Source organism: Sinohyriopsis cumingii, chromosome 15 (assembly GCF_028554795.1).
Source record: "Sinohyriopsis cumingii isolate HCF-2022 chromosome 15, ASM2855479v2, whole genome shotgun sequence".
NCBI lineage: Eukaryota > Metazoa > Mollusca > Bivalvia > Unionida > Unionidae > Sinohyriopsis > Sinohyriopsis cumingii.
This window is the reverse complement of record NC_142975.1, coordinates 138,184,439-138,209,544: the sequence shown is the minus strand read 5'-3', so window position 1 is coordinate 138,209,544 and position 25,106 is coordinate 138,184,439. Positions and strand designations below refer to the sequence as shown.

The 25,106-nt window shown below is 38.9% G+C and overlaps 1 protein-coding gene across 1 annotated transcript in view; it reads right to left on the bottom strand.

The window, feature by feature from the left end:
- Positions 1 to 254: 254 nt before the first annotated feature.
- The window catches only part of LOC149782886 (uncharacterized), a 63,283-nt gene continuing 38,431 nt past the window's right edge, over positions 255 to 25,106 (bottom strand). The window contains exons 2-5 of the mRNA XM_089934943.1: positions 6,054 to 6,302; positions 4,856 to 4,999; positions 2,747 to 2,958; positions 255 to 937 (exon numbers count right to left, since the gene is read on the bottom strand). Of these exons, the coding sequence (XP_089791069.1) occupies positions 605 to 937; positions 2,747 to 2,958; positions 4,856 to 4,999; positions 6,054 to 6,302 (938 nt within the window). The 3' untranslated portion in view covers positions 255 to 604. The remainder of the gene's footprint in view (positions 938 to 2,746; positions 2,959 to 4,855; positions 5,000 to 6,053; positions 6,303 to 25,106) is intronic.

Below are 25,106 nucleotides of genomic sequence, written 5' to 3'. Positions count from 1 at the left end.
AAAATTAAAGAGACAAATAAATATAAAAAATAAACACATACACACACACATAAAACTAGATGAATCCAGCATCGTTAACTCGAATAATAGACATCATTTAAATGACTGGATTTGCCGCGATCCGGAACATTATATGTACTTCGACCATGGACGGCTCGAGCCATACTTTTTGCCTTGCATCTCTTCGAGTTTCGAAGCTCTAATATATTCACAAATACATGCAATACAAATTAAATATATTAAAATTAAAACACTTTTCCTCCTGTTGATTGCATTGGATTTATTTTGTTGTTTTTGCTGGAGAATTTATAATGAACATTCACATCGCATCAATTGATTAGCTTCCTTAATCTTATTAACTGATCGATTCCTTTTCTTAAGATGGAAGAAATAAATGACATTCTGACAACTGAAAAGGTGATGCGTTTTCTTATCCGACTTCTGGTGCGAACTGTTGTTGTCAGGCTTTGAACCAAGGTTATTAAACTGACCTGAGACGGTTTAGGCGACAACTAAAATGATTGCATCATATCGCAATGACTGCAACGCTGAAACCTTTCAGATGCCGATTCTCCCTCTTTCTGAAGACTGAACAATGTAGCTATCACGGGGAATAAGGAGGTGGACTGTCTTCATATCCCGACTCTGAGACTAATTGTTCACATACCGTTGCAACGGAAATGGCAGTGTAGGGAGGTGGATTATCGTCATAAACTACATTTGACTCAAACTGTACTTCATTTGCATTGTACCTGGAATTACTAAGTTCTCCAGTCAAGGTGTTAACGGCAGAAAGAGTGTAAGGAGGTGGATTATCGTAATATACCTCATCTGGTGGATATTGTATCTGGTTGTTGTAGCACGGATTTCTAAGTAATCCAGAGGAGATAACTGGAACCGTAGCAGTTGGGAATGCAACTAATGATGAAGAATTGGGCTGAAAATAAACAGAGACATAATAATACATGCGTGAACAAAATTATCATCAGTGTGATTATATAAGAAAATTTTAATTAATGAAATCATTTTTTTTTGCCAGATTAATGTTATATGTACACATCGATAACTGCTTGTATGCAATACTTTTTGACAGGAGAAAAACCGAGGCTTGAAGGTGCTCAAGTTATGACAGCCATCAAATAACAACTCTTTACATATATTTTGGACTTGCACTGCATGGTCATTGGTGATATTTTGCCAGTGCTCTTTTGGATGTACCTTTGACATGAACAATATTCACGGTAGCTATTCAGGATCATTCAATGTTATAATATCCGCAGAAATAAAAGATATCGTGCCGCATGAACTTTCACGGAGACATCACCCAGATTTCCAAGTCATTCTACCACAACATTAACAACACTAACTAAAGTATTAAGTCACCTTTATTTCAACCGGTACAAAACAAATAAAAAGTTCTAGTCGATTTCTTTTCAGTTTATGATTTCTTTCAAAATCAAAATTTCCTATCATTGTTGCTATAGTGTAATATAAAGTCTCGTATAATATATCGAATGGGGTTACATTGACCTAAGTGTGGTTACCCCTATTATACACCCGATCCTCATCATCCTTGTTATATCTGGCAGGTCTCACTTTGAAATATTTTCGTTTACAAATTCTACCGATGATTCAGCGAGAACTCTACCTTCAATAAAATTTGGGGCCCCGAGTGGCCGAGTGGTCTAAAGCGCTCTCCGTTACGGATCACTGCCATCGCACCTCTGTCTGCGTGGGTTCGAGTCTCGGATTCGGCCAATGTGGGTATGTGAGAAAGCTTGCCAGTAGCTTCTCGAGAGTTGGTGGTTCTTTCAGGGGATTTCCCGGGTTCTTTCTCCACCATTAATACTGGCCGCCATGTATAGCCTATCGTGTCCTGAAAAATGGCGTTAAACCCTACAACAACAACAACAACAACAACATCAAGAAAATTTAGTTTTGATCAAAAATAGTCAGAGACGGGGATCCTGCTTGCTGTTACTATGAATCAAAGACACGCGACTTTATTTTAAATTTATTTTATAAGCGTAATCCTCGTCTCAGGTGGTCGAGCGTCAAAATCCAAAGGTTGCAGGTTTTATACCTGCCCGTACAAGTCCATGTCGGCTGTCTCGGTGTGTCCTTGTTCCCTTTCCTCGGCATTATACAGTCAATAATGTACTCAAAGTACCGTTGATACAAACGTGAATATATGTAGCAAATCTCTGTAATTTTCACGTTTGTCTTCTATTTATAATCTCAGTTTACCTAAGCTTCTGGTCGTCATAAACCTGCGTACATTTGATTTTACTTTCACCTATTGCACGCATATTTCTTAAATCACCTCATCTGCAATTTTCTTCCCTTAATGAAATTGTGGTCCGGACCAATTGTTTTCACATTTTTATACTATCGAACACACAAGTTAATGAATAAACAGACGGTAGATAATAACGACTTGAAATCTATATCTGAAGTTCACGATGCAACAACAGTAATGTACCATGTTGATCTCAATTGGACACGGTACCTAAAATAAGACATACGCAAATCTTAAGTCCCCACACTCTGAACAAGATTCATGTATTATTTCAATCACAGTTCACTTTATTTCCATTATTATCAGTCCTTTGTTATCTACGCTACTGATAAATATCATCCACAATCTTTCGTTTAAAGATGAGTCGGAAACTATTCCGCGCTAGAGTGCTAACGGTTGATGCTAAGATTGTCGATATTAAACTATATATAATTGAAATGAACTCACATTTCTTTGGGGACGGATAACCTTCTTATACACACATATAAACGATATGAAGATTCCCAAACCAACACAGACACCAAGTACGACCCCTACAATGGCGCCAACTGACAAGCCGCAGTCGGAGTAATCTCCGCATGGATTGTGGCCATTACACGTCAACTTGTTCGCAATACAATGATCATTGCTGCACTTATGCTCGTCTTCCTGGCAGGTTCCTACAAAGAAACGCTAAACAGGTTAAAGTTTTCATGAACCTAATTTTGTCTTCTTAGGTACGAATTGGACAAGCTTTGCAAATGATGAAGTACCCAAATATACCTCAGATCTGAATTAGCATTTAAGTTAACTAATTTGCTAAGGGAAGATCAGAATTCGACCCTAGGACAACAAATACATGCCTCAAAAATCACTACCGAAAAAAAAAAAAAACACTAGGTAATCTAAACTATGTGTACTACTTTTCTTCAAAACAAATAAAAACGTAAATAACATTTTCCGTTAGTCGCCCACAAGACAGACATCGTGATAAAGTCAAAATAAGATACAGTTTAGGACCGCGCGTTGAGTTTGATCTTTACTTTTATTTCCTGGATTCATGGATATTGGTGTGTGTGTGTGTGTGCGTGCGTGTGTGTGTGTGTGTGTGTGTGTGTGTGTGTGTGTGTGTGTGTGTGTGATTTGGATTTTTAAAGTAGCTTTAAAACATATTCAGTCCTATCGCTTCAATGTCTGCAGTGTGGTAGTTTATAGTGATGTCTAGCACTGGGGCATCCTGCCGCAGACATGTAGCATCATGTCTCACCCAGTCACATTATCCGGACACCAGGCTGACCAATCCTACCACTAGCTCTTCATGATGAGCGCTTAGCGAGGCAGCTGTTAACAACATTTTTATAAATTTTTAGTATGACTCAGTCGGGGTTCAAACCCTTGATCTCCCGCATCCGAGGAGGACGCTCTACCCACTAGGTCACGGGAGTGGTCTCATAGATATGTGTAAAGATCAGATTATGCATCAAACCGAGAGCAGACCAAAACTACTGTAAGGATCAGTTCGTCCGACCCGTGATAATGAGATAAACTAGTGCCGGCAGCAGTGCGTCAAAGACTTGACAATGAGATAAAGTATGTGGCGTTTATTTCGTGGTTATGATTTCTGAAAATTATCACTTAAAGTGCGCTATACAATTGAAAGTTTCTTTGTACATATCTCAAATGGTATAATTTTCTACATAAATAAGAAAGAACAATACAGCAAATAGTGACATGATAAACTGTGTCTCGACAGATTTATTCGATTTGGACTGGTTGATCATAAAGCTACATTCCATTTTAAATAACTTTTCTCTTCATACACGCTAATCACGCTGCAACTGACAAAAAGATTGACGTGGTACATGCAGCTGCAAAATCCACCCTGCCTATTACAACATCGCGAGTTTGCACAGCAGGATGTATAGCTTGCGTAGACCCAGTGACGATTGGAATGACTGTCAGGCCAATGATCAGACCCAGTGGCGATTGGAATGACTGTCAGGCCTATGATCAGACCAAGTAACGATTGGCATGACTGTCAGGCCGATGATCACACCCAGTGACGATTGGCATGACTATCAGGCGGATGATTAGATCTAGTGATGATTGGCATGACTGTCAGGCCGATAATCAGACCAAGTGACAATTGGCATGACTGTCAGGCCGATGATCAGACCAAGTGACGATTGGCATGACCGTCAGGCCGATGATCACACTAAGAGACGACTGGTATGACTGTCAAGCCAAACCTCAGTCCCCATGACGATTAGTATGCCTGTAAGGCCGATGTTCAATCCCAGTGATTGTGCACTCAACACGAACTGACGTCTTAAAATCAATTGGGTGTATTTACTATTGTGAAGTCCACAAAGCTCGACTCGTACAAAAAATATACCGAACTAGACGGTCTTGGTAAATCTTCCTGGCATGGCAGTCATATTGACTAGTAAGGAACCACTCAGTATCAGTGTGATTTTGTGTCAGTTTAAGAATCGTATATCCAAATTAATGCACGTCCAAGTAAGCAAAAGGAAACACAGAAAATAAAACACACTACAAGAAACAAGCCCTCCTTACCCTTGTCAAAAGCATTGAAAATGATGGAAAATGAAGCATTGTCTACAACGGAGTATTCGCCATCGAACTCTATTCTTAGAAATCTCGTGTAGGTACTGTAAACACCGTCCGGTGCATCATCGCCACATAGTTCCTCTGGCAAACCTGCAATACCAAAACGACAGATAAAGAAAACGACCAGGACCGAATGACAATTGAAAGTGTGGGAGGTGTTGGTTGTTGTTGTTGTTGTTGTTGTGGGTTTTAACGCCATTTATCAGCACGCGATAGGCTATACATGGCGGTCAGTATTAATGGTGGAGGAAGAATCCGGGCGATTCCCAGAAAGAACCACTGACCCACGAGAAGTTACTAGCAAACTTTCTCACATACCACATTGGCCGAATCCGAGACTCGAACCCATGCAGACAGATGTGATATGGCAGTGATCCGTAACGGAGAGCGCTTTAGACCACTCGGCCACTCGGGTCCCCCTGGGAGGGGTTGGTTTCTTGTCTTTATTTTATTTTTTAAAAATAGCATTCATGACCAGAAAGCTGCAAGATTGTCACTTCCGAGAAGATTTATGAAGGTTGCGGTCTTTGTTTATTTCTTTGTCTCCTGTACAAAGAACTGCCAACCATGATTATAGATATTTGACTACGAGTATAGTAGCACGACTTTCATAACCTACGGATCAATTTCATTGGTTATTTGTGATGATTCATCATGGTCTATCTGACGTTTCTATTGGATACAAGTTAATAGCAGGAATGTATATTAATTCTTTGCATATTTTTTGAAGATGCATGGATATTGTTTTTGTTTTTTTAATTCTGACAAGAAAATTGATGCCTCTAACAGGTTTTCATTTTACTTAACCCCATATCTCTACTTCCGAAATGTAATCTTCTTTGAACAAATTCAGATACATTGAGACTTTTTGTCATGACCAGAATTCTAAACATTGAATATCAGTATTTGAATTCAGTTTAATGATTAAAACTTCATAACTTAATTACGAAAAAAATGCTGAGATCACAGTCTACAATTAAAGAATAGTTGTATCGGAGTTAAAATTTAATGATTTCAAATAGAAATAATGTTACAGCAGAGAGTCCTCTTTGAGACATGGTCCTAATAGCTGTAAAATAGATATTACTGTGTTTCATACTCAGATGTGTTGGAACAAGGTTTACAGAAAGTGTAGCCATCTTACCATCCACTTCCGGTGCTTGTGTCGATTCGCCATCTTTGACTCTTAGCCTTGCATAAGTACATTGGTAGTCCATTGTTTCATTTCCGATGTTCATTTTTTCAAAGTGAAATCTTATATACGGGGTTGTGAACCCTGCTTCCACGTTGACAGTACAATCACGTTGTCCGTTCGAACTGAATACAAGTCGAGCTGCGTCTATACCTTCTGATATCATGGAGATTTCATTATTACACAACTTTTGCATACGGTCTGAAAGGCAGTGAGAGTTAACATTTAGTATATTTGTTTAATAAGGCATAATAAATATTGTGAAGTGGGTACAAAGAATATGATTAGTTAATAAGAAGCAATGCCGCTAGAACAATAGAGCTGTGGTGTTTTCTTTCAATACCGCCTTTTTTTTCAAGGGAATATTTTCCATTATTTAAAAACAACGCTTTACCATTTTGAAAAAACTGGGGTCAGATTTCAAGATTCTTAAGAATAAAATTCTAAGATTTTCTTTTTGAACATGGTCTCATGTCGGCCAGAGTAACCGTTACAAGGTCACATCAACGGTTTTTGTTTTTACGTTATTGTGGTTATATTAGGATAAAATTTTTGAGCAAAAGTATTAAAATTGGAATTTTCTCTGAATTTTATTAAAAGTAATTTCTCATTAAATTATATTGAAAGTAATTTTCGACTAAAATATATTGAGATTATTTTTTCTGTACTACAAATATATACTATTTTAATAAAGATCGCGCTTTACGAACAAGTGCAAAAAACACATAAATGCATTTATCTTGTATCCAATGGTCAGCAATTTAGATTTGGTGAGAAGCTGCAAAACATGGATATTACTAAATCCCTAATGGATAAGTAAGCTCGATGATTGACGCGTTTCTTATGGGAAAGGACGAGTCTTGATATTATTCGAAATGAGTAAACACAAGCACTGCGTATAAACAGAGAACAGGCTTACGCAGAATTAATTCGTTCATTGAGAGTCAGAATAACTATGTATTTCCTTATAGGTAAGAATCGTCTGTGTTCATAAACTTCTTTAAAGAATAGGCACTTTTTAATATTTGAGATTTTGACTATAAAGTTCATATTTTTGGAACATTTTTTGAATTCTTTATATTTTATATTGTAATGGGATGTTTAATTGTTTCAACGAACTTATATTCATTTGTATTTATTGTATGTATTATTGGAAAAGACGAATTCGCTACCAGCATTGTACATATATTTCATTTGCAAAATAAAAGATTCTTAAAATAATAAAGAATGTTTAATAACTTATTCTAAATTAGTATTATTTTAAATTTAGAAAAATACATTTCTTTAAAACGATTGTTGCATTAATCGCAACTATTGAATTTTATACACGTTGGCTATGATGAAGTTAATCGAGATTTAATTATCTGTATCATATTCAAAAAGACAGAAATTATACAAATGTATGAAGGTCAAACTGACCTAACGCCACCAACGCCCATTCTAGCACCAGTGACCCAATGCCTAATTGATTTGACCACACCAACGTTCTAAAGTTCCAGCCAGCTGTAGCCACCATCTGAGACAATTTGCCAGTGCTTGTGACTCCAAAAGTACTCTTTTCATGGCAATACCACTGAACAGTGCACAAACTTTATCTGCTGTGTCAGCAACTAGTACATTCAGGGTTCATCCGTCTAGTCTAGTTCAGTGCATATAACGTTAACTATGCCAGAACAATTTTCCAGGAATGCAAATATTTTTTGGGAAACAACCGATTCTCGCAAACAGGTATGTCTTCTGCTATCAAATTATATATTTTTAAATTGTGACCAGTCTCAGAATTCTGTTAAATGGTTAGATCATTTTGTACAATGGGTAAAGTTTTATGAATTACCTGAAGCTAAAGTTTTCAATGTTTTTCCTTTTCATCTTCGGGGCCATGCTAAAATCTGGTACGATACCTTGCCAGATAGTGTTACAAGCAACTGGCACATTCTAGTCACAGTCTTTAAATATAGATTTTACAATGACGATGTCAATTTAGATCTATCTATTTTGCAAACTCAGCAAGTGTCTTCTGAAACAGTTATGGGCTAAATCGCCATTTGCAAATCGCAACTAACAAAACAAGCCCAAAAAAAGTTTTATTAGCAGTGCATTGAATGGATTGAAACCTTCTGTAAAAAGGATCGTATTGAACAACAATCCAACAAACATGGCAGATTTACGCCAAGCAGCAATTTTAGCGAAAACGTCCATTGCCATTAATGATAACACTGACCTGTCTGCCCTTAATACAATTTTAGATCAAGTAAAACAACTCAAACATGAAGTTAAGGTTACAAAGTCAAAACAAAACCAAAACAACAATTCGTTTTCTCAAAGACATGCACATATTACTGCCACAAAACAGCAATTTCGCCCTCAAAATTAAAAACTATTACCAACGCGTTATGTATTACAGACAAAATACACATTTTCAAGCACAGCCACCAGCATTTTCCAAAATGTATTCTAGTAATAACTACTCATATCAATCACATAGTGGTATGCGCTACCAGCCACAACTACAAGGTCGTCCCTCCACTCCTTGTTTTGAATGTGGCGTACAATGTACGTCACGTTCAGTCTGCCGCGCACGCAATGTACAGTGTCACTTTTGTCACAAGATAGGTCACATTTCGCGTGTGTAATTGGCAATCCGAAAACAATAGGAATACGCATCTCACGAGAGGACACAATCATGTCGTGAATAATGACCAACAACCACACATTACCTTAGTCACACCTATTCAGAAAACCTTGTTCCGATTTTTGTTACAGACAAACCAACACATGCATTAGCAGACACAGGCGCGACCATTTCGGCCATTAATTTAAATTTCCTTCATCATCCATGGTTATATTCACGTCAGTTTAACAAATCAAATCTTTCCCACATTGTAGGAGCAGGTGGTGAACATCATGGTGTTTCAAGTCTAGTTCAACTTAATTTGAACATAGGAGGCATACGCGTCTCGCATTCATTCTATGTTGTACTTGATTTACCTCATTCGGTGATCATGGATATAGATTATTTTACTAAATACAAAACTGTCGTGAATCTAGATACGGGGCCCTAAGCGGCCGAGTGGTCTAAAGCGCTCTCCGTTACGAATCACTGCCATTTCACCTCTGTCTGCGTGGGTTCGAGTCTAGGATTCGGTCACTGTGGGTATGTGAGAAAGCTTGCCAGTGGCTTCTCGTGAGTCAGTGGTTCTTTCCAGGGTTTTCCCTGGTTCTTCCTCCACCATTAATACTGGCCGCCATGTATAGCCGCCTATCGTGCACTGAAAAATGGCATTAAACCCCACAACAACAACAACAATGAATCTAGATACACAAACGCTCTCCTTGCTAGACGATACGGTAACCATAAATTGAATTCACAATCAGTCTGGTCTCGCACACGCTGCAAAATTCACGATCATTCAGCCTAACTCAACAAGCACAAACACAATACGTATCAGCAAAATCCCAAAAGAAACATCAGTTTTACTTGAACCTTCTTATAGCATGTCAAACTGTACAATTCTTCCAGCTAGAACAATTTGGACATTTTCCAAAAAGAACTTTTTACAAATGTTTAACCCTCCTCCAATGGATATGCATATACGTGCCAATACCGTATTAGCATGTGTGGACGTGCTACACCGACAAACAATATTTACCATCAATGAGGACACTGGTGACAGGAATCACACGCCCAACCTGCTGAATACAATATCTAGTAAACCACAAGAACCAGTTAATTTTGATTAAAACTATTCGAATTTGACAGAAAACCAAAAACAGGAACTTCTCTTATTTTCTGAATCAACATAGGAATGTTTTCGCTGTTAACTTGGGTAGTACTGCCGTATTGACCCACCTAATAGAAACAGATGTTTCCATGCCGGTTCCATGTCAACCTTACCAAGCAGCATTGCACAGGTAGAGAAATTATTAGAACATCAACTAACTGAACGCAGTTCATCTAGTTACGCGTCTCCAGTTGTATTGGTCAAAAATATGGTGACTATCGTTTTGCTCTTGACTATAGGAAACTTATTCAGGTGACACAACCGATGACAATCCCTCTTCCCCGATTAGAAGATGTCATTGATGCAGTTGGACAAACCCATCCATGTCTTTTCAGTACTTTGGATTGGAAATCAGCGTTTTTGCAAATTAAAATGGACCCACTTACCAAACATAAGAGCTCTTTTATGAAACAACGCGGTCTTTAGCAAAGAAGGTAATGTCATATGGACTGAGAAATGCACCCCCAACTTATTGAGATTTTAGGTCATGCTCTTTGAAGAATACCTTAGTCTTGCATACACTGATAACATTGCCATGTTTTCCAACTGATGTAAAGACCACTTCAAACATCTGAAACTCATTTTGATCGTTTACGTCAAGAAAAACTTGACACTCGAGCCTTCAAAATGTGTATTTGCAGCATCTGAAGTTGTTTACCGTGGTCATAATGTCTCAACAAAAGGAATTAAGGTAGATGAATCTAAAATAAATGCAGTTACACAATTCACTGTTCCTAAAACACATAAAAATGTTAGGAGTTGCACCGCTCTAGGGTGTGATTTGTCTCAGATAGAGACAGATGAGAAGGAACATGTTATTGCTTATGGTGGAAGAGCTTTAAGAGACGCTGAAAAGCACTGGTCAGTTATTGAACGAGAATGTTTAGCTGTTTTGGAAGGTATCAGAACTTATCATGTTTACGTATCACATCAGAAATTCACCGTCATTACAGATCACAAAGCACTAGTGTGGCGCAAGACAGTTAACCACACTTTAAATAAGATTAATTCGCTGGCCACTTCGTTTTCAAGAATACGATTTCAACATCGTTTACGCACCAGAACAAAAAACCACAAATGCTGATGCACTCTCACGTCGACAGTAAAAACAAACCGATTACATGTTTACTTAGAGGAAGGAATATCACCAGAAAATACTCGTCGCGCAAAACATATTCCGTACGAAGCAAGTCAATATGAACTTATTAATGGTGTCTTACATCATTTTTTCAGCCTCGAGCACACAACAAAAGGTCCTCAGACTAACTCATAAAACAAGTTGCTCTACCAACAAATTTAGACACGATGTTCTTCTGTCTTATCACGATTTAAAAGCAGGTGGATGTCATTTAGGTGTCAAAACAACATATCAAGCTATCAAACAAAAATACTATTGGCCTAAAATGTATCAGAATGTGTATAATTACATTACATCATGCTCTCAATGTCAACTCATTAAACGGGACACAAATACTCGAAAAGCCCCATTGCACCCATTGCCTCCGGAAGATGTATTTTCTCGGTGGCACATGGAGATGATTTTGTGCATGCCAAAAAGTAAGGAAGGTTACCAGTATATCTTTTTGGTGACAGATAGTTTGTCACATTGGCGTGAAGCATTTCCCTTACGTTCTCAAACAGCAACGGAGATCGCCAGTGTTTTGTACAATTAAATTTTCACACTTTATGGTGCACCGCGAACACTTGTTAGTGACTGTGGGCGAAACTTTATGTCTCAAATTGTCCGAGCACTCTGTGAACTATTTCATGTAACTCGTCACCAAACCAGTTCATATCACCCTCAAACCAACGCTGCGTGTGAGCGTTTGAATAGCACAATTGATAATCGCTAAGGGTATACTGCAAACACCAAGATGATTGACCGTTGCTATTGCCCAGCATAATGATGACATTCCGAATATGCCCATCGGTTAACTGAACTGGCTACTCATCGTATTACATAATCTTTCGGAAAGAATGACTTTACCTTTAGATGTGTCTATTGCGCCTCGAGAGACTGTCCAGAAACAAACACAACAATATATAGATCAGTTAATTCAAAAATTGAAAATAGTTCAAGAATTAGCTAAAGCAAACACCCGCGAAGCGAAACACATAACCAAAATAAAAGACTGACCAGAAAGCAAAGGAACCGTCCTTTAGTGTTGGAGCAGCAGGGAAGTTGTACAGACCAGTCCGTTCCGCCAAAATAAAGCTTCCTACGCAAACTTTCTCCGTAGAAGCCTCAGATTTCAAAAATAAGCCTTCCTACGAGAAATAATTTGCATAAATTCGACCCAGAGTGCAATTTTTTGTGTGCAAAATCGTTGATTCTGGACAGAGATTTTGGGGGGGGGGTCGGCGAAGTTTGCGAAGATTGGGGGCTGCGGATCCTAATTTTACCTCACATTAAAACAATATAGTTGAAAATAAGATGAGTCCAAAAGTTAGTACAGTTGGAGAGCCTCATTCTGCCAGATTAGCGCGAGAAGAATTAGCGGCAGTGAAGAAGCTTATCCCGGCAAAACGATTATTTAAGAGAAAGGTTCGTGATTACGAAGATTCTCAATATCATCTCGGTGAGATATCATCGAAATTGTTGAGTCCAGTCACCGGAGCAATCGAACAGGTAGCATACGGCGACGAAAAGAAGGATAAGGAACTTAGGAAGAAGGGGCTTATTCCTATGACGCAGGATATTGAGCAACACACTCGAGTGGTTCCGGGTCGGCTTGAGCAGATTCATCATGAACAAGAACAAGCACGAACACAAGCGCAAGTACGAGCAGAGGTACGAGCGGCACAGAAACGATTGAGTCAAGCACAAACAAAAGCACGAGAACAAGCACAAATAAGAAAACTAGGAGAACAATTGAGGCAAGCACGAACAGAATTGGAGGAGGATCGGATTCTGAAAGAAATAGATGATCTAGTGGATCAAAAACAAGAAGAACAAACGCAAGAAGAAGAACAAGAGCAAAAAGAACAAATAAAGGAGGAAGAAGAAGAACAAGCGCAAGAAGAAGAACGAGCGCAAGAAGAAGAACAAGAGCAAGAAGAAGAACAACCAACGAAAGAAAAAAAAGAAAAGAAGGAAAAGGGAACAGATAATCTCGCGAATATAAGGGATAAATTTAATGAGACGAGGTTTCTCGATCTAAGGGTGGAATTAGACAGTATTGATCCTAATGATTTTGAGGATCTTGGTTATTTTGCAAGGCGCAGCTTTGATAATCGACATCAATATTTAACAGAGAAGGGATCAAATTTTTATAAAACACGAGATCTTTGGACTAAGGCAATATATCGAATAAAATATAATGAGAAACAGGCCCGGGGGGCGAATTTTGCTTATGTTGAGGATTATGCAAAAAAAGGATCTACCGGAATATCGGCGGATGAAGCTTCTAGAATTTACGGAAGAATTCCCCAGAATAATTTTTCTCCTAGTGGGCTTAGAAAATTAAATAAAAAAGATTTATTTAGAATCGCCAAGTACGATTATGACGAGAGAAGCGATTATTTACGCCGAGATTCCGTAGATAAATATACACGCGATGAATGGGTCCCCGCTGTGTTTTTTGCTGAGCGGGGCGGAAAAGTTGATCCGTATCTTCCAAGTTACCAGAGATTCAAAAAAGCGGTGAGAGAATTAGGCGAAGAAAAAGAAGAATTCGAGGACGTATTATCGCCATCGGCATTTTCAAAACCAAAAACAGGAAGCGGATATACCATTTGCCCTGACAGTGTTGTCAACGACGTATCTCGCCTCGAAGTATTAATCGGAGGAAAACGAGCAGGAAATAACTCCCGTGAAATAATCAACGAAGCCTCAGATATTTGTCAGCGATTATTCCGCGGTGGTATCATTAATTCTCACATTTACAAGGAACTTGTCGACGAGCTCATCGATTAAAACAACATAATTGAAATAACATGATTGTTCACAAACATCAACGCAGACCCAAACAGGTCCGTATAGTAAACTCTCGATTGCCCGTATATAAATATATACACGGCAATGGATTCGGCGATATCATTGGAAGTCTCGTTACGCGAATAATACCTAAAATCGGACCCGTGATCAAACAATTTGGGTTAAAAGCAATAGGAAAGATTGGCGAGACTGCTATCTCTGGTATCGGTAATTTGGCCAGTAAGGGCTTCAATGCTGTCAAAAGTAAAATATTAAATTTAATGCGCAAAAAACAACCCGTCAAATTACCTATCACCAGTGAAATGCCACCCGAGGTCAGTAAAGCCATAAACGACGCGGCAAATAAAAAAATAAACGACCTAGCGCAGGAAGTTGCTAAGACAAATATAGCGCAGGAAGTTGCTAACGCAAATCTAGCAAAGGAAGTTGCTAAAACAAATCTAGCGCAGGAAGTTGCTAAGACAAATCTAGCAAATACAAGCTTCATTTCAGGTGATGGTCTTCGTTTTAGATGATATTCTTAATAATAAATGTTCTCACAAGTGTCAAATGAAGTATTTGACATGGACGAGCCTGTGGGCAGAGACACATCCGTGCGGGATTTCCAGTATTTCTCGTACGATGTAGTTGAGCCAAATACACCTAATCGCAAGGAAATTCAAGTCCACGATACAACGAGATATTTTCTCCCATCTGAGGCGTATATCGAGGTTGTTGGGATACTTAATAAAACCGATAATACCAACTATGGAGCAGATTTCAAAGTTGGATTTGTCAACAACGGTATCATGGCATTATTCAAGAGCGCCACTTACATGATCGACGGAAGAGAAATCGAATCAATCACGGACAATGTTGATATAGCAACGACGATTATAGGCCTAGCGAGATACTCGGATGATTCTACCAGATCAGCCGGCCCTAGTATGATGTTCGCCAAGGATAACTCTGATCACGCTGATCATGTCCAGTATAATCTCGGCGTACCGAGAAATGCCGCTAATACTGCTAACGTCGATACTGCGGCTATAATGCTCAACACCAATAACAATTACAATCTTGGATTTGCCACGCGAAGGAATATGTTAATTGGAGCTGAACGAAATTTCTCCTGTGCAATTCCACTATCTCATATTTTTGGATTTTGCAGGCATTTCAGAAAAGTTATTTACGGAGCAAAACATACGATAACTTTTATTCGAGATGCCGCGTGTAATAACAGAGCCATCTGGCGAGAGGCCGGTGTGGCCGGTGATGAAGGAAAAGTAACATTAACTAAAATTACTCTGTGGATGCCAGCAATAACACCATCGATTCTCGAGGAAGAAAAATTATTATCATTCATGAATCAAGGCGGAAAATCCGTCATGTCCTGGCTGACAACGATGACCGACTCCTGCGATGTTAATATTAACGGAATATTTACCTGGCGAATTGCGTCACAGCAGGGTGTTTCGGCACCTAGACACATCTTCGTTGTTCTCCAAAATGCTAATAGATACGATCAAACTCACAGTCACATGATATTCGATCATTTCCAAGCAACAAACGTTTCACTGAGAATAAACGGCCAACAAGAACCATCCGAGGAAATAGCCATCAATTTTGCCAATTATTCGACAGCCCGCGCGTATCATCGATTGCTAAGTTTCATGGGTCGCGATCAAAATATCGACACAGGATTGCAAATATCACAGTTGGATTTTAATAAATTTTATCCCATCTATTACTTTTCTTTGGAACATCTTGATTTGGTAAAACAATCCGTTGTCGATATTCATTTCAAGGCTAGAATTAACACAGGTGGAAACGCAAGAGCCATCGCGGTTATTCTCAGTGATAGAACAATGATCCTGGAAGGCATCAGTGGTAGAATGAGGGTCATTGACGCACCCGTAGAGAATATGTGACAAATTCCAAATTTAGATTAAGCGATTATTAATATGCCATACGAACACGTCAGTGTAACTCTGACCCCGGGTCAGATGAAAAAACTCCAATCAGCGATATCAAAGCGATGCGGTATGAAATTAACCCTGAAAAACGATCAAATTCACGGTGGGCCTAACAAACTATCGCTAACTAGAGGTCAACGTGAACGTTTCTCCAAGGCCAAATTGGCGAATTCCGGCGTTCATGTGAGCCTTTCCATAGGCGCCATCAGAGACATGGTCAAAACAGGCGGTATTTTTCCTCTGTTTGCCGCTCTTCCGGGACTGCTAGCTGCGATTCTTCCGGCAGCCGCAAAAGCAGTAGGATTAGGTGCGCTCGGAGGTATAGGTTCCAAATTAGCACAAAAAGTGATGGGAGGAAGATACGGTAAAAAAAAGGGAAACGGCCTTTATCTGAGACGACCCCCGTACGGATCCGGCCTAAGATTAGCACGGCCTTTTCAAATTTAGATCTACTTAGCGAAGCAAAGAAAAAGAAAATAAAATTTTTCAGAGGCGTATTTATGCGGGATCAACTACCAGACAAACCAAACCCTACCGAGACAGGAATAATTAATCTCGATGAAAATACCGGTCCTGGCACTCACTGGGTTGCCTACGCGATTAATCCTCGCGAAGTTATTTACTTTGATTCGTATGGATTAGCGCCGCCAAACGAATTTATCAAATACGTGTCTTCGCTAAAACTTCCAATTTGGTATTCGACGCTTCCAACGCAGACATTAGCAGATCCACCAATATGCGGCCCAGAGTCAATTAACGTTCTCGACGCAATTTCAAAATCATCCGGCCCTTATAACAAAATTGTATTTGAATATGCCATAGATAAATATCATGGTTGACATTTATGGTAGATCCCTCTTCAGGAAGGAAAAAACAGAAATAAGCGACATCGATACATCAAAGTTCGCAACCAAGAGCGATATTAACAATCTTCTATCGCTGTCAGAGGTGGACCCTGGCGAGGTTGCTGTTTTTCAAAATACCGAGGGAAGATTACACACCAGCAACGTGAAAATAACTGATATAATCAAGCGAGAAGAATATAATGATCATATCAGTCAATTTACTCGCTTGTCAGATTCGGTAACAAAATCCATCGCTGACGTCGCTGATCTTATCGCGAAGTTACCATCGAAGGCCAATATCGAAGATGTAGAAAAATCCGACAAAGAACTATCAGCGACGTTGCTCCTAAAGGCTGATAAAACATCACAAGAAGATATCCAGAAGGAAACATCGAGAAGATTTAACAGGTTAACTAATGAACTTAAAAAACTAGACGATACATCAAGTAAATTCGGTAAAAAACTCGACGAGGATATAAAAAAATTCATAGATACCTCCTCAACTACACACAGAGATCTCAGCGAGAAAATAAAATCCATCAACGATGATATCGCCCAAATCAACAAAGATATTGAATCGGCACGTGCATTAATATTTCAAAAAGCCGATAGAACATCACATAACGATCTCAGCGAGAAAATAAAATCCATCAACGATGATATCGCCCAAATCAACAAAGATATTGAATCGGCACGTGCATTAATATTTCAAAAAGCCGATAGAACATCACATAACGATCTCGACGAGAAAATAAGAAAATTCAACGATGATATTAACGCAGTACGCCAAATCGTAAATGAAAAAGTCGATAAAACATCACACGACGATCTCGACGAGAAAATAAGAAAATTCAACGATGACCTCAACGCGAAACTTCTCGCCGTAACAACAAGCGCCGACGAAATCAACACAAAAATATCACCGTTGAATATTCCAAAATTATCACGTATTTCGATACCAATGGTGGTAAAAACAAAAAATCTCCCCGGTGATGTAACATTTGTGCTGAGAACACAAAATATTACCTGGACACCCGAGAATGATTCCTTTAACTTTACCGCGCCAATTCAGGGTATATATCGAGTATATCTTATTACTGGGTCAACAAAATTTAACGTAACGGTAGATCATCATGAAATTTATGAATACTACCCCGGATTTTTCGTTATTTCCATGGATGAAAATAACACTGAAACTTTTAAACTAACGCCACCGGATAGAACCACCACGGGACCAGTGCATTATTTTGCAGTTTTCAAATATTTATCGGTTTGGGCCGTAATTGGTCAACCCGAACCTGTCGCAGTTGCCGAGACAGGAAATCCCAAACCGGTCGCAGTTGCCGAGATAGATCCCCAACCATTTGAATACGTAAATCCCGAACCCATTTGAAAAAACGGAAAACCGACCTTACCAAGAATTGGCTAGATAAATTAATAATAATGACCGCATCGGATTACCGTTACAATCAGGCGCGATCATGGCAGGATTCGCTAAAAAAACTACTAGACGAGTATCAAACAAAAATAAAAAAATACCAACGAAGATTAGTTATCATTGACGTTGCCGTGTACACGGTATCCGCGGTAGTCGCCGGTGCAGGAATAATTTTATCCGCGGTAACAACAATCGCGCCAATCGTTGCAACGATAATAATCTCGTCAACAACAACAATCGCTGGTGTTCTCAATATCGTAGCGAAAAAGATATCTTCGTGCACGAGTGAAAAGTTATCTTTGTACAAAAACAAACTAACTAAGATCAATGACGCGTATTCGAAATTATCATCGCTGCTTTCGGAGAGTCTCAACGACGGCGTTATTTCCGATCTAGAATTTTCATCGATGATCAGCATCTACTCCGAGATTGAACAAATGAATATTAATAATGTCCGAACTAGCCCAGATCGTGACAAACACGACACCGCCGACAACAACACTAATATCGTTAAGCTCAACCAAGCCTGAATTTAGCATTAATTTTCCAACACCAATCAGCGTCAAGGAAATAGCGTTAATACAATTGCGTGTCTACAACAGCTGGCCTAATGTTAGATCGACATCATTTGGCAAATTATTATCAAATAATTCGCTTGTTTTTGCCAACAAAAACAAACCCGATGGAACACCTGATTGGATCGTCGTTGGTATACCAACAGGTAGTTACGAAATTGATCAGCTGAATAATGAATTTACCAGTAGAATATCAAATTTAACCGGCGATGCTACTCCGGGAATAAAAATATCTGCGCATGATCCAACGCTGTCGTCGATGATAGAAGTGAAATCGCCGTACATGGTAGATATTTACCAATCATCGATTAGGACCATATTGGGTTGGCCCGAAATCGCACCTCTGGTAAAACCAGAAAAACCAGATGTTTTTATTCCAGGTTTTCACGAAGAAGCTCCTCCAGAGCAACCGGAACCAAAAAAATCAGATTTTACCACCGACGAAGGATGGTACGGAGATATCGAACACAAGTCTCTAATCCACACTGCCATCAGCTTCGTGAATATCCACAAATTTAACATGTTAATGTTCGCTTTTACTTTTAGGAACGAAAAAATTCTGTCGTGGTTGGTTCTTCCTAAAATTCCCCCCGGTGTGAAAATCTTCGACGCTACCCACATTAACAGGAAAATATTCCCCATAGAAGGCATCTCGATAAGAAGAACCATCAACTTATTTAATCAAGAACATAAATTACATTTAAATTTATTGCGGGAATCCTTTCATGAATGCATCCTAAATAAATCAGGTTCATGTAGCGAAATTATCGGACGCGTGAAAATTTTAAATCAACTCGCGAATGATGTTGAATATTATCATGGTATGTTTATTCAGGCAATAATCGACGATATATCAATCGGCGATTATGTTCTTCCTATTACCAAATTTACATTGATCAGAAATTCAGGAGAAAAACAAAAATTTATGAGAGTATTTGGATTAACCGAGGAAACGCTACCAAATTTCAAATTTCCTGATTATGACGTTGATAAAATGAGAAAATCCGTCACTGATACCATCGATGAGTTATTTCCGAAGTTACATGCCGCGTGGACTAAAAAAATACAATCGGAATTGATTCTCAAACACAATAATGATCCTGCCGGGCAAGGGCGGCATATCTCGCCAGGTATCGTTAACATAAAGGAAGTTATCGCGATTTATCTTCACGCGGATGTTGTCGAGGGCAGCTACAATATTGATTCGTCAGAGTCAACTCAGGCGCAGCATGGAATTTATCTTATATTCGTTTTCCCCTAGCGCCTCTCCTGGTTATTTGATAATAAAGGAGCCAGTAAATCCGTTTTATCTGCGATGTCATAATCGGTTGTTGTCGAAGATAAATTTCAAACTAACGGATCAGAAAGGAAATTTACTTGATATACGCGGAGAAACGATAAGTATTAATCTGCTGGTAAAATCGTGAGAGTCTCTGACTCTTGAATCTTCGAATCTGTCTGCCAGGGAAAAATGGGCCAAAAAAATAAATAAAATCCAAGGAAATTTTCAAAATTAATATATTTTTTTAATTTTTGTTTTTTTGTTGCAGAAATCTTCAGGAAAATTCAAGGATCAGGAATCGGGGATTCCCTAACTTTACTTTCATCGACAAGTTTTTTCAGTTGTCTGATGCGTGAACTTGTAATTTTTTTCGTTTCATATGCTTCTGATAAAATCAACCTAGCTTTCTCCACTAACATCGATAATTTAACAAAATCCTCGACGCGATCATCGCTGACTGTAGCTAGCGACTGATACATCGCGATTTGGATTTTCTTTATTAATTTATATTCGGATGGTAGCGTGTATTTATATTCGAGTTTTCCTTGGATGATTGTTTCGAATTCGGATCGGATTTTATTCGTGTCCAACTCCGATGGAAGATTTATTTTTTTCTTCAGATCATCGATGGCTTCGATGATGTTATTTATATTTTCTTCGTCCATATTATATTAATTTTGTAATATTTAATTATTCTTCGTCACTATCCGAATCAAATATTATTGGGATGTAGGAAAATTTGATCCATGCGCCGAGATTGTAGGAAAATGTTGCTTTGATTTTTCCTTCTGCCACAAATTGCACCGATCGTGAGTTAATTTCATAATATTTCGCAGCTGCGTTCATCGACTCAAATATAAGTTCCTCATCTGTTTCTTTATTTACTGATTTGACCGCTCTGGAATATTTTGGAAATCTACCAACAGCACTGCTGTTAAGTAAATTCACACTCTGAGAGACTGCGCGTAGATTGGATAGTTTATTGTTGAGTTTATTTCCGTCAATATGATCGATGACCAAATTATCCTTGATGAGTCCTTTGTGACATTCGAACACAAATCTGTGACATGAATAACTCGTGCCTCTTCGTTTTCCACCATTACTGAAATTACATCTAAGATATCCACTGTTATCAACATTACCAACATTTTTCTTTGTTTTGATATTTCTGACGGTACCATCCGATGATGCTTCGTATCCCTCAATGATTGGATGCGATTTATACTCGTGTGTGATTTCATTGCAGGAATCGTCGATTTCATTTCCATTATATAATATTTATCTGTCTAAATTATAATTTGCCCTGAATCGATTAATATAATCTTCTTCGCAAGCTATCACCGAGGAAGATTTCTTTTTGTAATATCGATGTAATTCTCGATAATTTTTCCCTCCACAGGATAAACACAATCGAGTTTTCCCTCGGGTGCCAACTTGACAAACTAAACACCGCTGTGGTCCTTTGCTGCCACGTCGAATCGCATATATGTGAGCGCCACAATAATCACCTCTACAGGACTTGTCGCATGATTTTGTTGATCCGATTGGTATCCACGAACATTTATTCATTATAATTTAAACATTTGTCTAAAATATAATAATGGATGTTTTTGATCTTGATGAGGCAGAATATATTATTCCAGAGGTTGATCGTGCCAAGAAAGAATTTTTCGATGATGGAGCGATTCACGCTTGGTCAACCTGGAAAACTAACTCCGTTGATGCTACGATGAATATAGAGCGAGCGAAAAAAATAATCGAGCATATAAAATTCGATCATAAAGAAGAGCGATTTATCTTTGGAATAAAATTTATTGCACAAATGCCCGACGACACTTGGATTATTCGCGATAAACGAGATCCAATACGCGGCAGTAAGAAAAATGTCGTTCTCGATAAAAATTCCAAGCCAGGATTATTATTGGGAATTGACAGTCCTTATTATGCCAGGGCGTATCCATCTAGCGCTGTTGTTTATGGAATTTATCGGCTGAATAATAATCCTGATATGAAAAATCTACCTGCGATGAAAGAATCTCCTATGATAAACTGCGTGGCTGAGCGCGTTATCGAGCATATGAAAAACACCCGTCGTGGATCTGGATTGACCCAGTTGAGGTTGAATAAAATTAATTCATGGGCGAAGACAGTTGTTGATGGCGCATCGATTGACGATGTAGCTGCGTTGAGCAAGAAACTTAAATTTCCTATCACGGTAAAAACGCTATCGGGAGAAATATTATATTCGTCTCCGTACAGATCTCGAGGAGTACCAATCGAAATTGTTGATCATAATTCACATGCGTGGTCGCAGTCGGTAATGATATTTCCGCGGGATCGTGCCGTTAAATTTTATCCCGTGGAAGGTGCAAAAGACAATTCCAATGCCATGTTCAGATATATCAAAATATTAGCCGCATCCGATCCAATATCGGTTTGGTTATTCTCGAGCGAAGAAAAATACGATCAGTTTATCTTGCCGCGAGGAGATATTTACCGTGATGAAAAATTACATGAATCAATGAAAAACATCGCGGTGAAATATTCGTCAAATCCTGATCAGCTATTAACGAACTGCTTTACGGTTCCGTCCGTTGTTGCTCACGCTGCCAGAGAGAGAAATTCGTGGAAACCTACAAGGAACGAATTTCTCACTGATATTCAACTTAGCTGTATCGAATACGGCCATGGCGGATTGTGGAATACCAAATATTACTTCGAAGATATGATCTCCGTTGATATGAGCGCGTGCTATCCTGGAAGTTTCCTTGGATATGGCGATTGTGCGGATTATTTTGCTAAATTTGGCCATCCCACCAACGAAATGACAAGGGTAGCAATTAACGGACCGTTGCCTGAATTTGTCATGACAGGATTCGCTTGCGTTACTTCATTCGAGTTTGCTGAAAATTTACATAAAATTTGCTATATTTGGTTTGGCAGGCATTTATCGCAGCGAAGATGGGTCCCTACGGTTTTGTTGAGGTATATGCTGGATTCGTCAATGTTAATATCGTTGACGGTGAGCGAGGCAATTATATCATACAGGAAACAAACTGAAGTGTGGTTGCCGACGGATTGTGAAAACGCGAAAGATATCGGAAGAAAAATAATTGGCAAATTTACTCAAGGAGGATCCGTTGATCACAAGCATCGACACGCTAGGTTGTTTATTAATGATGCCGAGATGGACTTTATTATTGCCGATACGGTATCGCGTGGAATATTCTGCAACAGAGAAAATATTATCATTGACGGAGAAAAATTAGGTACCGTAATCACTTATCTCGACGGAGAATCAGCGCAGTATACGCATTTGCGGTCGTCGATGCTCGCTAATGTGAGTATAAATTTGCTATCGATGATAAATAAATTTTCTGATATCGCGGTAAGGGTCGCAACGGATTCGTTTTATATCGATAAGAAATATCAATACAAACTAGAAAATTTAATCGCTGATGGTTCTTGGGGAACTTGGAGAATAAAAAACGAGAATATTCTAGATTATTGCGAAGACGCTGATGTCGAAGATTGCGATAAATTTCATCGGGATAAATGCGAGGAAACATCAACGGCTGCATCTGCATTCGACCCAATTTCGCGTAACAAATTTGTCTACATGAATGGTCCTGGCGGTAGCGGTAAAACAACGCGAGCGATAAATTTATTTGCGAAATCTGATATGATCGTGTTGACTCCGACTCACAGATTAGCGCGAGAAATAAGGCAACGCGGCGTTGATTCTGGTACGTATCATAGTTATTTCAAATACAGCGGTGGATTGTGGGATTCGGCTCGCATGGGAAACAAATATATCAACAAAATCATAATATTTGATGAAATTTGCACAGTAAATTTAGTTGTATTAAAATCATTCCTGACCTGGCTGGAGGGGAAAAATACCGCCGTGATAATGTGCGGAGATCACGGTCAGCCTGATCCTATTGATGGTGAATCTCCTCATGAGTGGCTCAGGAATTTCGTTGACTATTATGAGGAAATCGACGCCGATTATAGATCTGATGATAGTTTATTGACCGAATTTAAGAAAATAATTCGATTACAACCGAATAAATTTCAATGTGACGTGATGAGAAAAATAATCGACGAGACTCCGATGGATATTTTTCTAAATTTGTGGCGTCCAGATCATCTGATTGTTGCTAGCAGAAAAATTGTTCGTGATGTTATTCAGGATATGTTATTTAAGCTGCATTGTGAGAAATTTCCAACATTGCAGGTGCCGTTGTGTTACAGACCCGCTGATACCAGGAAACAAAATATTAGTGTTACTTTACCCTGCGGAGAGGAAAAGATCTTGGTCTTGAATGATATTATTCTCGTTGATATTAATCTTGTCAATGACGCGATAAACGCAGAAAGATCGCCATGGAAACTAGGCTACGCAACAACGATACATTCATCGCAGGGATTGACCGTAGATGGTAAAGTTTGGATCGTCGATGATAGAATTTCCTGGTCAAATTTAGTTTATTTAGCCGTGTCTCGAGTAAGAAAATTATCTCAGTTGGGTAGAATTCGATTTCACATTAATGATGCTGGCGGTAGTTGAGTATCTTTCGGTATTATTTGTAATTCTTCCTTGGTAAATCCGCGTTGTGGCGCTAGCAAATCTAGAAAATAAATTGCTGGTCTTCCTGATGATCTTGTTACGGCTGATATTTTATGTGTCGTGACGCTCCAGTTTGGATCGGTTGCTCTTTTTCTTCCTCCTTCGGCCTCGCCTTCTTTATATAAATACCTGACAGTGACTCTACCTAATACAGGCGGAATTGTAGAATCTCGCTTTAGTGGTATATTTGTTTTTGTAATTGCAATTGCGGGCTTCATTGCTATTGTTCGTGTTACTTCGTTATTTAGCGCGTTAATCACGTGAGGCAATCTTGTTACCCAATCGTGAGATCGATTATCTTGAATGAATTCGCGCGCGTATTGATATCCAAATAATCTTTCCGCTAGTGTTTTATTGAATCTTTCAACGATAGCCTGATTGCGATGAACACCAACTATACCGCGCCTGATTTTAACATTATTTTTTTTCATCAATGAAGTAACCGCACCGAGGAATTCCCGTCCTGGATCAATCTGAAGAAGTCTCGGCCAAGTTAACGGAGATCGCGAGTAAATTTTCTCAAATGCCTTTGCAATTTCCGTTGCTGTTTTATTCGAT